This window comes from Antedon mediterranea, chromosome 9 (assembly GCF_964355755.1).
Source record: "Antedon mediterranea chromosome 9, ecAntMedi1.1, whole genome shotgun sequence".
Lineage (NCBI taxonomy): Eukaryota > Metazoa > Echinodermata > Crinoidea > Comatulida > Antedonidae > Antedon > Antedon mediterranea.
Genome location: NC_092678.1, coordinates 2,541,439 through 2,554,905, shown reverse-complemented (window position 1 = coordinate 2,554,905; position 13,467 = coordinate 2,541,439). Strand labels below are relative to the sequence as shown.

Here is a 13,467-nt window from a genome sequence, read left to right as displayed (position 1 = left end):
AGAGGGCTTCTAAGTATAATAGTAACACATGAAATACGATAGAATATTTGGATACAATTTTTAGCAGCAGCCACGGTCTACTGTAAACAAATACATTTTGTTTTAATATAGATATTATGCCAAACCCAATAGCTCTCAGTTAGGCCCCCTCATTTAATATGCCTATCTTTCGAGTTAAAATAACGATTGTGAGGCATTTGATAAACAGGCAAACTGCCTTATAATGTCTTGACATGTTTCGAGAAACTATTCTCATCATCATCCGAACTGAAATAAACGCCTAGAGTACTTGCATACTAATAGGACAGGGTTGTATATCTCGTGAATCAACGTTTGTATATCAACATTGTAATATTCTTGTTCAGTTCTTTGCCTATACGTTTATTTTGTTCTCCGTGTCACTTTGTTTTATAAATTTAATCATTATGAATTATATATAGATACACTGTCTAAGACAAACGTAAAGTATCAATTGATGCTAGATAGCCACTGTACAACAAACCAAAACTTTAAACGCATGCGTCTACAGAAATCATAATCTTGATATATAATGTTGTTTTATAGTGTCTTGATTATGACTGAGCCAATATAATTCCTAGGGATAATAAAGTATTGTATTCAATTTTATTTGATTCCCTGTTTGTTTGAGAAGAGAGTAATATAAACAGTTAAACAATCGCTAATCGATAATTATCATATTTTATATTATATACCATCAATTAATAAACATATATGCTATATAAAGCTTGGATGATGGATGGATTATTCGAATAGACGCTTGTGATAGGTCAACTCACTTTCGTTGCGTCTACGTCCTTACGTTGCGTTTCTAATGGGAACCAAGCTAAGGCTGAACTTATATTTATTAACAACCATTAGTTCCCAGATTAATAATTTTTCTGATGATAAGTGTTGATGAAAAGTCTTATCTTCGTAGGCCTACTACCAGTCAAATATTAGAGACATAAACAAGGAATAACTAAATATTTCCATATTATGTTGGCGTTCTAATATTTGACTGTTATCTTTTAATGTAAATGTGTAACTATGTATGGATATTATTTGTCTATTTTGTTTCATCTAAGAATATATATTTTGTACACATATCTCTGAAGCTTGGTTTCCACTAAAGTTTGGTTTCCACTAAAGCTTGGTTTCCACTAGGACGCAACGCAATGACGTAGGCACCCGCAAGCGACAGTTTGAATAATACATCGCTTGCGATTGGTCAAATCCCTTACGTTGTGATTACGTCGTCGGAGTTGGCAGAAGGGAGTTGGAAGGTGGTTAAAAGCAGGAAGTTGGAAGAAGAGAGTTGGCAGAAAGACGTTGCGATTACGTCGATGTACGTGCTGCGTTGCTAGTGGGAACCAAGCATTAGTATTCAATTGATTGAATCATTCGAATGTATAATAAATGTAACTAATTTTCTTTTTATCATTTACTTTATCTTAATTGGAACAGACGCACCATTCGTTCAGAGATTAATCCCGCCATTCCATAGATTAAGATGTATGATATAATAATTTTTCTTAAATTTATCTTAACGTACGACACCTTAATGCGTCAAGTAATTAAATATTAAAGATATAAAGAAAAACTTACCAACAAGAACAAAATCATTGTCAAGATTCGATGCGAGGTTCTGTTGCTCAAATAAACACCAGCGATCTATGTAAGATGATTAAGATCATGCTACTAATTACGGGGACGGTAACGGTGTACATGAATATTTATAAATAGATGAGAGGAATTGACGAATTAGAATACTGCTTAAGATGGAGGTTACAGGCTTATAGATGAATGAGGAGAAAGTGGTAAATGTCACCAATCACAAACGACGAATGAAAACAGCAAAAAAGATTCATTTCAATCAGTCATAGTTTGTAAACGGAACATTTCGAACATTATTGAGGTAAACATAGACTATAAGAAAATGCGTTATAACTGGCAAAAATGAGGTTAACAAACAATGATGTTGAGAAAGGTAAATAAAATGAAAAGATAACGATTGCCGACGTGGTTATGGCGATTGTCTTCTAAAGCGTGGTTCCCACTAGCGACGCAACGCAAGGACGTAACGCAACGCAAGTGAATTGACCAATCACAGGCGATGTCGTATTCGCTTGTGATTGCTAACTGTCTATAACTTCGCTTGTCATTGGTTAAAACGCTTGCGTTGCGTTTACGTCCTTGCGTTACGTTCTAGTGGGAACCAAGCTTAAGTATGATCTCCATATTAATAATTAGTGTAAACATTTGGAATATCACCTATGTAATTCTATTCGTATCATTTCACTTTGTATTAACTGTAACGGATATTTGTATCATACGGTATGGAACATTTTCACAAAAAGAAAAATATAGTTGTCAGATTCGAACCCGTGATCTTCTTTACAGTGCAAGTGTCTTAAAGACCAGTGACCTGGATTTAGCGTGTCGAACCACAGATAAGATACTGCTGTAAATACTATACCTCACGCAAGGCGAAAATTGAATAAGCATTCAATTAAATGATCTACAATCAACTTTTATAAAACGGATTTAATTTGAGCTAATTTATATAATAAATAACCGGTAATTAGTCGTTACCGGTGCCGCTCTTTGCGACAATGTAACAACAAAGTTATCGTTAATTAACAATAATTATGCTGTTCCATTTGGAGCCGTGGCAACGTGACGCTTTCAACATGATGACCTTTGAAGAAGGGAGTTAGAAGAAAGGAGTTAAAAGAAAGAAGGGGAATAAATGAAGGGAAAAAAGAAGGAGTGGGAAGGGAGTTCGAAGAAATGAGTCTAAAGAAAGAAGGGAGATAAAAGAAGGGAATTGGAAGAAGGGAGTTGGAAGAAGGGAGTTGGCAGAAAAAAGTTGATAGGTGGTTAAAAGCAGGAAGTTGGAAGAACGGAGTTGGACGAAGGTGGTTAAAAGAAGGAGGTTGGAAGAAGGGAGTTAGCAGAAGGGATTGGACAAAGGTGGTTAAAAGAAGGGAATTGGAAGAAGATGGTTAAAAGAAGGGACTCATTATAGTGGAGTTGTGGCTTGGTGGTTATGATGCTTGGCTACCACTCCAAGGGTCCTGGGTTCAAGTCCCGTCACATGTCAGGATTTTTTCTAAGGACCAAATTACTCCACTCCCAAAGACTTGTAATAAGACTTTGTTTATGTAGAGCATCTTGTGTATATGTTTGTCTTGTGAACCTCTGAGGGTCCCTAATGATCAGCAATAGCTGGATGGATCACCCTCATTAAATATGGGTTAAAAAAAAGGGGGGGATAAAGGAAAAGAATAAAAGAAGGGAGTTGGAGGAAAGGCAGTTAAAACAAGGAAGTTGGAAGAAGGGAGTTGCCAGAAGTGAGATACAATGAAGTTAAAAGAAAGGAGTTAAAAGAAAGAAAGGAGATAAAAAAAAGGAATAAAACAAGGAAGTTGGAAGAAAGGCAGTTAAAAAAGGAAGTTGGAAGAAGATGGTTAAAAGAAATAATTTAGAATACAGGGAGTAAGGAGGTGGACGAAGGCGGTTTGAAGTGGAGAGTTAGAAGAAGGAAGAGAGTTAGAAGAAGGAAGAGAGTTAGAAGAAGGAACTTAGAAGGGAGATTAGAAGATAGTAAAAAGAGAATTAGAAGAATGGACTTGGAAATAATACATAAAAATACATAATACATATCTTCCAGTAAGATTCGAACCTGTGACGTCTCACTTATAATACAGGTGCTTAATCAGAAGACCACAGATGGTTGATTGAATCATAGCTGAAGATGAAGGTAAATACATAGACAGTATAACCATAGAACATTATTGGACAAATTCAATACATTAAGATATCTGGGAAGATTCGCACCAGTACCTCTTCACTTACAGGGCGAGCATCTTGATCAAAGACCAGTGTTATACACATCAAATTACAGCTTAAAATACAAACTTGAGAGCGATAATCATGACCATCAACCAAACAGTTCTACATCCACAACATAAAGCATCCGCCACTGGATTCAAACATACACGGACATTTGTTATGGTTGAATGAACACCTCAAATGAAAAAACACTTACTGTAACAGCTGAATCTTAAAACTTTCAACAAAAAACTCATATAAACGTTGAAAGTTCAAAATAAAACAGAAAGGAAACATACAATGTCCAATATAGTTTTATGTTAATGTACATTTTTTGTTTTAAATATTTTCTAAAAAAACGCTACAAAAAGTTAATCTATAATTGTAACAAAAAGTTAATCAATTATGATTATGGAATGCAACTTTTTATTAAAATCTGGAAATGTCTGGTTGTACCCATTTATACTCCTGAGTGAGCAGATAAAAGAAGTTTTACAAAGAGAATATAGAAACATATGCACGATTTCTACACATATAAAAGTTTGAAACCTACCAATAATAGTTTCTATAAGTGCCTTATTTCGTTTGAATCCTAAAATGCAGATTTAGGTAAATTTTGCTTTCTTTAAAAAAAAGTGATAACTTCTATCTTTAAGAACAGCGAATTATAGAAATACTGTATAATTGTTTTCAGCTGCTTGAGGATTATGATTTTAAGAATTCATTAAGTACGTACATCAGAAAAGAATTTAGTTTTAAATGAGCTCGCTAAATGATCACGATTTTTGGTGGCCTTGCTTTTCTACAAAGCCAAACGATCATAACCTTTGCTGGCTTTGCTTAACTACGTAGCTAGACGATCAGAACCTTTGCTGGCTTTGCTTAACTACGTAGCTAGACGATCAGAACCTTTGCTGGCTTTGCTTAACTATGTAGCTAGGTGATCACAAACTGGGTTAACTACGTACAGTAGCTAGACGATCGCGATCTTTGCTGGTCTGGCATAACTCTATAGCCAGACGATTGTGATCTTTGTTGGCTTTGCTTAACAAGCTAGCGAGATGATCACAACCTTTGCTGGCCTGGCTTAACTAGCTAGCTAGAAGATCACAACCTTTGCTGGCCTGGCCCTTAGTGTAGTAGGTTTTGAGGTAATACTTATTATTATAGTTATAATATGGCTATAATAATGGTACTATAATTCATTATCACCTTAAAACTTACTACATGTAATCATAAGTTGAAAAACTTAGTTAGATCGCCTAATGGCTGCATCTATTACTCTATTGTATATGAATTTGATATATGCAAGCTATATCAAAAGTATTTATGACACGTCCATATCTGTCTGCGCTTCATAATCGCCCTCCTGTTCCCACTCATTATCGTCAGACTGGTCAAAATCCCACAATTCCTCTACAATATAAACTGTAAAACAAAAATTATCTATTGGAGGATTCCTTAAAAGGGTCTTTGAATAGGGGGGCCAAAAAATAGAGATTGCCTATGATAAGAGGGGTGGGTAATTAAAGGGTCCTTAAATGGGGGGATCTCTAGTTACAGTGTCTGTAAAGCATGGTACCCACTAGGATGCAACGCAATGACACAAAGTGCTGTATTGCGTAATCACAAGTGGGAACAGACGACTCAACAGTGCTGCAAAATCGCTATGGGAAATCAATTCAGTTTGGTTTCACGCAACAAACGTAAGAACACAGGAAAATATAGTACAGCGCGTACTCGAAAGTATGCTGGGTGTACCAGGTCAAGTCTACAGCAACTAATGTTGACGAGCAACTAAGCAGGTTTGATTTCACGCAGGCGGGGCAAACAAAATTATTGGAATAGCATTTCCTTATGTTGCGTAGGTTATGTTGCGTTGCATGGCTAGTGGGAGCCACACTTTATTAGGGAAGTCTGTCTTACCTTCTTGGTCTGGAATCACATCAGATTGTTTAAACAGTTTTGATAATCCTGTTATAAGATGCACATAGTAATGTTCCACATCTATACGGTGTTCATGAAACAGTTGATCGTTAAATGACAGCGTGTGAAGTAACACAATACCCTGTCTTAGAAATGCAAGTCTAATAAAATATAAAAAAAATAAATTAGATAGATATGTCCACGTTGTTTTAAACACCCAGTGTGGAGTTTTTAAAATCAAAAAACAATATGAGAGAGATTGCGATCAGCACCATTACCAGAATGGTGTGTCGGAAAGGATCAGCTGTGCAACTTTCATTTCCTTTTCCTTCAGATAGGACATCAAGTGAAATGGACTAGGCACAAAGGTAAGCTATGCATAAAGCTCAGTCTACACTATCAAACTAGTTTGACAAAAAAAGTGTGATGTGCCCAAATATGGTAGTGATATGACATCATCATATATAGGCACATCCCATTTTTTTGTCAAATAAAGTTTGATAGTGTAGACAGAGCTTAAGAGAACTGCCTGTCATAAGAGTTGTGAGATATTTTGAAAATATAACTCACCTAATAAGGTAGTCTTCTGTAGTTGATAATTCTCTGTACTCTTTATCTAAAGTCAAGATTACCGTTTTAACGAGCTGCAGGCTGCATCTGCAATTAGCTTCTGAGAGCAGCTTCAAACCCAAGGAGTGTCCAAATATAACACTTGATAACAACTTAAACACCTGTATGAAAAAACCATTATATGTGAAAGATGTAGGATGGATTTTAAACATCAGTAAAGTGTTTGTGATAGCAGATCATACAATGCTATGATTTATAAATCTGTGAGAAGAAGAGTTTTAAAAACAGAACAAAACTTTATAAAAAACTCAAAACAATAATTCAAGGTATCAAATTAATTCATTAGACAAGTTGTGCTAGCATTGAATGATTGACAGTTGATTATAGTAATATTAAATATTGAAAACTAACCTTTGACCTTATCAATGTTATTTGACAGAGAGAAAAATCTTGCAGACCATATACAGCATATTCATATAGTTTTAGCAGCAGACATGAATCTGAAATTATAAAAGTAAATTATAAGATACAGGAAATACAGTGAAATAAAAATAGATAGAAATAGACAAAATAAATTGATAATATAAAGTATATATAACGAAATAAAGAAAACATTTTGTCAAATATTAAGTGTATAGATCATTCAGGATAGGCTATCAAAAACAAATATCAAAGAAAATTTAATTTACTTAATCACCTTTTTGATTGCAGAATGTTTTAGCTAGGTCAAAGTTTGCAGCTAAGTTCACAAGTAAATCAAGAACAAGGTGAACCTGTTCAAAAGTGATGTCAAGATCAAGCAGATTCGGAAAGGGTTCTTCAATAAGAAGTACTTTAAATCTGAAACAAATATGGTTTAAAAAATAAGGCACAGAACACTAATGGTATTCAACTAAGTATTGTCCTTTAGTACAAACTTGGTTTCACATGGTTTCCTGAATGTATGACTAAAACATGGTTTCATAACTTGTACTACTAGGATTTTAAATTTATATGTATTATAAGAGATTTCATTATAGATATTTTCATATAGTTTTAAATGTTTTTAAGTTACTTAGTTAATCTGCATGGTGCAAGTGAGTAGCCAAGCAGTTAAAAGTGAGAGTGAGGATGAATGGTTTAGACAGTGGAACCACAATCCATAGCCATAACATCGGCAAGGGTCCGAGGTTCACTCCCTCCATGGTTTCTGATAATAAGGAATATAAACCGTAGGTCTAGTGTACACATCTGGCTCGTGTGAATTTTAAAGAACCTAGTACATCTTTTCAGACAAGTAGGGGATTACCCTGGTGTACTAGTACACACACACAGCCACACACATCCATTTATCTAGGGAGTCGCATGTCATTCAGACGACAGTGTGTTCTTGATTTTGAAACTCCCGAGCCGAATGAATAAATAATTGTTTAAATTCTGTAAGATTTTCCACAGTAGGGTGTGATTTTGTTTAAAATAAATTATTTTAAATCATTCTGATTTTTAAATGTTATCAATGATTAGTTTGAAAATTTACTTGACAAAGTTACCTTATCAGCATAGATTTTTCACATCTTCTTGTGAGGATAACCAACAGTTTCAAGGCCTCTTCCATGATTTTACTATGCTGGCAAGCTTTCTGCTGGATGCAAATAAGTCTAACAAGCTTTTTAAAAATGTGTGACCTCACAAAATTCAAACCAGAAGAACTGTCGTGGACTGAAATGGTAGACTTGCATGTACCAGATTGACTCTACAAAATAAAGAAACATTATGTCATATATTCTAAATTTAAACAGTACATTTGTTGGGAGTGACCTGTGTTTCGAAGCCTAACTGGGCTGAGTACAGGTACACCAGAGTAACCTACTCTTCTGAAAGATGCACTGGGTTCTTTAAAGTGCACACATGCCATATGTGTACACATTCATCAGTGTTGACCAAAGTATTTTTGCTTTTTTTTAAATGGAAGGGTAGGAAAGAGCAGGTCAAGTGGAGGTCATTCACACTTATACCGCTGTTACATTATTTAGAAAATAAGTGAAAAGTAATACTAACAATAAGAGGTGCGGATACATCAAAATCTATTGTAGAAATTGACAATGGAACCTCCAACAGATCTTGTGCAAGAATCTTATTAGCAACAGCATCACAACATCCGACCAACTTCTGCAGCACCACTAAGGCACTCAAGACATTATCTTCCAAACAGGTCAAAGAGAAATCCTTAGAAGTCATAGAAGAGCTTTGATACATATCCAACGATCTGGTATTGAGACTACTGGTGGATGTCAGCGTGGTGGAGGATGTCGGGATGTCAAATGGTTTGTCCAGATGATCGACATAGAGTGTCAAATGGTGTTCAAGAGATGGCAATAGTTGGATGGCAGTGTTTTTCTCTGAGGTATTCAAATTGTCATCAGTAGATGTAGTAGTACTGTTCAAAAGATCTATAACTGTCCTTAAAGCTAAGTCAACATTTTCTGAGTAAACAGATAATGAAGATTCAAACTTCTTGACTGTGTCTTCTCTCAAGGAAGTCAACCTATTAAAACAGAAAACAACAAAATATAATCAACATTGTATTAAAGATGTATTGTCCCCCCCAAAAAAAAAATTTAAAAAAAAAAGTTTTTACTTATAAAAAGACAAAATCAATGGTTAAATTAAACTAAAAAACTATTTACTTCCAGCCAATTTGACTATTTTTTGCTTTAAATTATATTACATTTTTCCGGTAAATATATTTTTTTCCGATCCAATTATTGGTCAAAGCATTAACACTATAATATCTCTATGGTCAAAGTGAATAACTACTGTATGTGACATTAACATGGCATATTCAACAAAAACATTTAAAAAATCATTATGCATCTTGTGTATATGTTTGTCCTGTTAAGGATAGTGAATTAATTTGATTACTGTATGGTAATCTTGAATATATAAAAACAAAACAAATTTCAGATATAGAGGCATTCTTTCACATTGACCCTCATTACTTATTATGTAACGGTAAATTGTATCTTTATACTTGCCTCCCTGTAGAGGAAACATTGTCCTTCTTCATTGAACACTGGTCTAAACGAGTCGTCGTAGGATTTAGTAACGTAACTAACCCAGTATTGAAATTATTGTTATCTGTGTATGCTGAAGATGCTGGTCTTTCTAGAACAGTTTTCAGCAGTCTGGCCCCACAATAGTTGCCTGGTGAAAAAAATTTCAAAATATAGAAATAAATGTAAAAAAAATTAAATATCAAGTACAAAAATAATCAACATCCAAAATAAAATGTAAATAAGAATATAAAATATAAACAATCTAGAAAGATCTCTCTAGAATTTGAATTTTCTGCAGCCAACACATTTGAGCTCCATTCAGAAACACTTAAGCTGTCTACAGTATCAAAAAATAGATTTTCCCAAATAATATGGTAGTGATGACATCTTTCTGTCCATATATTTGCACATCAAATTGTTTTGTCACATAAAGTGTAGACAGAGCTTTATACTTATTTTTTGATTATGGTTAGTGTCTATTATATTATACCTAACTGGGCAGGGCATTCCAATAATTCTGGTCCCAAAATTTATAATTTGGGCTGTAATTAATTGATAAACAACCAGTGTTATATCTGTTAATTCCATGTAACTCTAAACACGCAAGTTAAACAACAGGATTGTAGGTCTAACACACTTATCTAAATCACCTTTAAATATTTTAAGTGGTCAGATTTGCTATCGTTTCCCCCATTAGAATCAAAGTCAGAGAGTGACGACAGATTTATTGCTTTTTATCACCCTTAACAACCAATTTAAACATTTAACTTTAAGTTCACACCATGGATGTAAGGTGTCAATTTGCTATTAACAACACATTTAAACATTAAATTAAAAGACTTCTCCTAATGGATTAGATTAAATTGAAGTTTCTCTTCTTCAAAACTAATAAATTTAAACATTTAAGATAATGGTGACAAGGAAATAGAGTGTTGAGTGATTTACAGCTTTTTCAATTTATCTTACCTGTGAACATTTTGTCCGATGAGCATGCTCTGTAAGACAAAGGTAATGTCGGCCCTTTTGTTTTCTCTTCATCCTTTTCAACTGTAAACAGAAAATGTTTTTAATGTTCCCCATTTATACATATTAAATTAATACATACAGTATTTCAATTCAATTTGTTTCAATTTTTAAATAAAAATTTGTTATTTCTTCTTTAATAACAATTATCTGGAATCTTGAAAATGCCAAAGTTAGTGTTAAACCTAGATAAACAAAAAGGGTTTTAGTAGCTACAAGCTTCCTATAATTTTTACCTGTGTCGTTTGTACTCATTTTCTCCGTAGTATCGGCATCACCGTCCTTAGCCATAAAGGATCGACAAGTCGGAAATCCTTTAGGTGTGCCAGGCGACTTGACTTTCACCCGCCGCTGACTTCGTCTTGGAGATGTTGGCGACATCAGTAACCCATTAGCCTTTTGTTGTTTCATCTCTGATAATTTGTACAAACTCTGTGTCTCGAGTAGTTCTTGATTTTTAAAATGCATCTCTGTTTTTAGCTTCTCGAGCTAAAAAAAAAACATACAGGAAAAATGTAACACCAATTTTAAATATGTGATCGAGTGGATGGTCATACAGTAGGTCATAAGATATGCTACCTGAGTTTGTAGTTCTTTTTCTCTTTCTGTTCTCTGCATCTTGGCTACCTGTTCTTTTTCAATTCTTTCAAGGTGTATTCTATTCAATTCAGTATTTAACTTGGTCTGGTTTTGTCGTAGAACTTTAATTTCTCCATCTTTACCAAACCTCTCACTTTGCAAAGTTTTCATCTGTATAAAAATAAATCATTTTTATACCAATAGTTTACAGTTTAAGCTATGTTTAGGTTTCTCTATTACTGCAGATGTGATGGCAATGCTGGTGTTCAAATGGGAATGGGCTTTATTAATATAAAAAGAATGTTACTTTTTACTGCAGATAATGCAGTAACTACTTTTTGTTTACTTTTTAATCTGTTTATGCAATTATTTAGCAAATGTTTGTTTGGGTAATTACACACACGCTGTGTTTGCAGTGACTGTGTCTCATACAGTAAACTAATCACACACACGCTGTGTTTGCAGTGACTGTGTCTCTACAGTAAACTAATCACACACACGCTGTGTTTGCAGTGACTGTGTCTCATACAGTAAACTAATCACACACACGCTGTGTTTGCAGTGACTGTGTCTCATACAGTAAACTAATCACACACACGCTGCGTTTGCAGTGACTGTGTCTCATACAGTAAACTATATTGAAAAAAAATAAATCATGAATACGTTATTGTAAATATAAATGTACTGTATATAAAAATAATTTTGACCTAATCCCTTTTGTTCATACTTTTCCAAATTTACCTCACTTTTTGTTTTCTCTAATTCTCTCTTGATATTTTCAAATTCCTGAAAGCTAACAGAGTGCGATTCCACAGATACTTCAGATAAACCGTTGTTTGTAGATTGGTCTGCAGGGGGCGTAAGACTAGCTGTTGTACCTCTTGCCATGTTGGTCTTACTCACTGGTGCACCTTTTTGCGTTTTGGAATGTTTACCAGAAATTCCAAACGGTATATTAGTTTGAACCGGATACACCTTTTGTGATTTCCCTTCAAATGGAATTGATTTAGAAGAGACAGAACGTGGGTAATGTTGATGATAGTACACCTTTGAATTATATGGAGAGGGTGCATTTTCCCGATTGGAATTGCATTTTTTAAGTGGAGTTTTTTCATTCTGGAGTTTGCTTTTGGAACTATTTGTATTTTGAGTTAGCGCTTGCGAGGCCAGTTCATCCATAGCGAGGAAATCTTCAGATGTAAAATCGTCATCGTCTTCTGTGAACTCGTCAATTTCATCCGTACCATCTCCGGTCATTAACCTTTGGCGCTTTGGGAATGGTGCCGATCCATGATTTATGTTTGTCTGTATATTTCTATCATGACGATAATTGTTCCATGTACTTGAGTTCGCAGACATTTTGAATACTGAAATGAAAAAATATATATCTTTTATATGATTTTGACTAGCCTAGATTAGGAGTAGCCAACATTATATTGTACCCCTGAAAAAATAATTTATTAGTATTAATAGTAATTGCGCATAACATTTTAAAGAATGTTAACGGATTTTTAATGATTTGATTTACTGTGTACTTGTATATATTATATTGTTGTTAGATTCTTTTGAATTTTTACTTTGTACGTTGTTTGCAGAATTATTTAGCCGTTGGCTGCCTTCTGTTTGTACTATTTATGTGTTTTTTTTATGAATAAATACCTATATATTACATCCAGGCTCTGTGTGTGGTTGTGTCGTCTAGATAGGCATATAGGCCCTAGCCTAGCCGCACTGCCTTTGCCAGTTCAGACCCAGTCTACCAGAGTCTAGCCTAGGCCTACGGCCTAGGTCTAGGCCTAGGCTAGTAGTAGAAGAGCAATTGAATTGGCATGGCAGACGATAATAATAATTAATATGGCAAACAAGCGAGGGCCTACAAAAACTACATTAATTTAAGGAAACTACACATTACGCAAACGATCATTCATATCAAATTCAAAACCCTTACCAGAATATTCTAAATTATAATGTTATTAATTAATTAAACGAATACATAGCTTATAAAAGCTAGGCCTACAAAGCAGCCTACGAGCAAAACAGTACCCCGGCCCCATGCGCGTGTTCATAATATTTTTGGTGGAAAAAAATGAAAATCAATGAAAATAAATTCAAACCTAATTTATTTAAATGTTATTATATAATAATATTTTATATGTGAAGTATAACAAAACTACCTTATTTAATTATCAGAAAAAAGCAATGGAAACATATTAAAATAGGCAAGGATAATCGTGATTTTAGTTATTCTAAACGATTGTGTACCGGCTGCTGTTTACTAGAAAAGGGGTGTGTCGAAAGCGAAGACCTCGAAAGCGAAGATCGAAGACCGAAGACCTCGAAAGCGAAGACCCTACGAAATGGTAGTGTGCACAAAATCCGACCAAAATCGATGATAACACCTTGAATTTACAGATTCTAAAAAAATATTTCGATTTTAATCGTTATGTTATCAAAAAACATGACTTTATCTATGAACAAGCTCACGTGTTTTCGCCAATGG

The 13,467-nt window shown here is 34.4% G+C and overlaps 1 protein-coding gene across 2 annotated transcripts; it reads right to left on the bottom strand.

Moving 5' to 3' along the window:
* Positions 1-4,205: 4,205 nt before the first annotated feature.
* On the bottom strand, positions 4,206-13,230 carry LOC140058572 (ATR-interacting protein-like). 2 transcript variants are annotated; one of them, XM_072104251.1, is made up of 13 exons: positions 13,142-13,230; positions 11,709-12,334; positions 10,968-11,138; positions 10,625-10,877; positions 10,332-10,412; positions 9,345-9,513; positions 8,368-8,854; positions 7,860-8,062; positions 7,028-7,170; positions 6,742-6,830; positions 6,331-6,491; positions 5,761-5,921; positions 4,206-5,262 (listed from the first exon to the last, which is right to left on the bottom strand). In XM_072104251.1, the coding sequence occupies exons 2-13, from the start codon at positions 12,324-12,326 to the stop codon at positions 5,162-5,164; spliced, it is 2,637 nt and encodes an 878-aa protein (XP_071960352.1). In that variant the 5' UTR covers positions 12,327-12,334; positions 13,142-13,230; the 3' UTR covers positions 4,206-5,161. The 2 variants fall into 2 exon arrangements, with proteins under 2 accessions (XP_071960352.1, XP_071960351.1); XM_072104250.1 differs by lacking the exon at positions 13,142-13,230 and adding an exon at positions 12,916-13,013.
* Positions 13,231-13,467: the final 237 nt, after the last annotated feature.

Bases quoted from the DNA above. Each gene is read 5' to 3' on its own strand.
- LOC140058572 (XM_072104251.1), bottom strand. From the start codon at position 12,326: ATGTCTGCGAACTCAAGTACATGGAACAATTATCGTCATGATAGAAAT. The intron at 11,139-11,708 runs GTAAATTTGGAA...ATTTTTATACAG, and splicing joins TAGAGAAAACAAAAAGTGAG to ATGAAAACTTTGCAAAGTGA. The intron at 7,171-7,859 runs GTAACTTTGTCA...TATTTGTTTCAG, and splicing joins GAAAAATCTATGCTGATAAG to ATTTAAAGTACTTCTTATTG.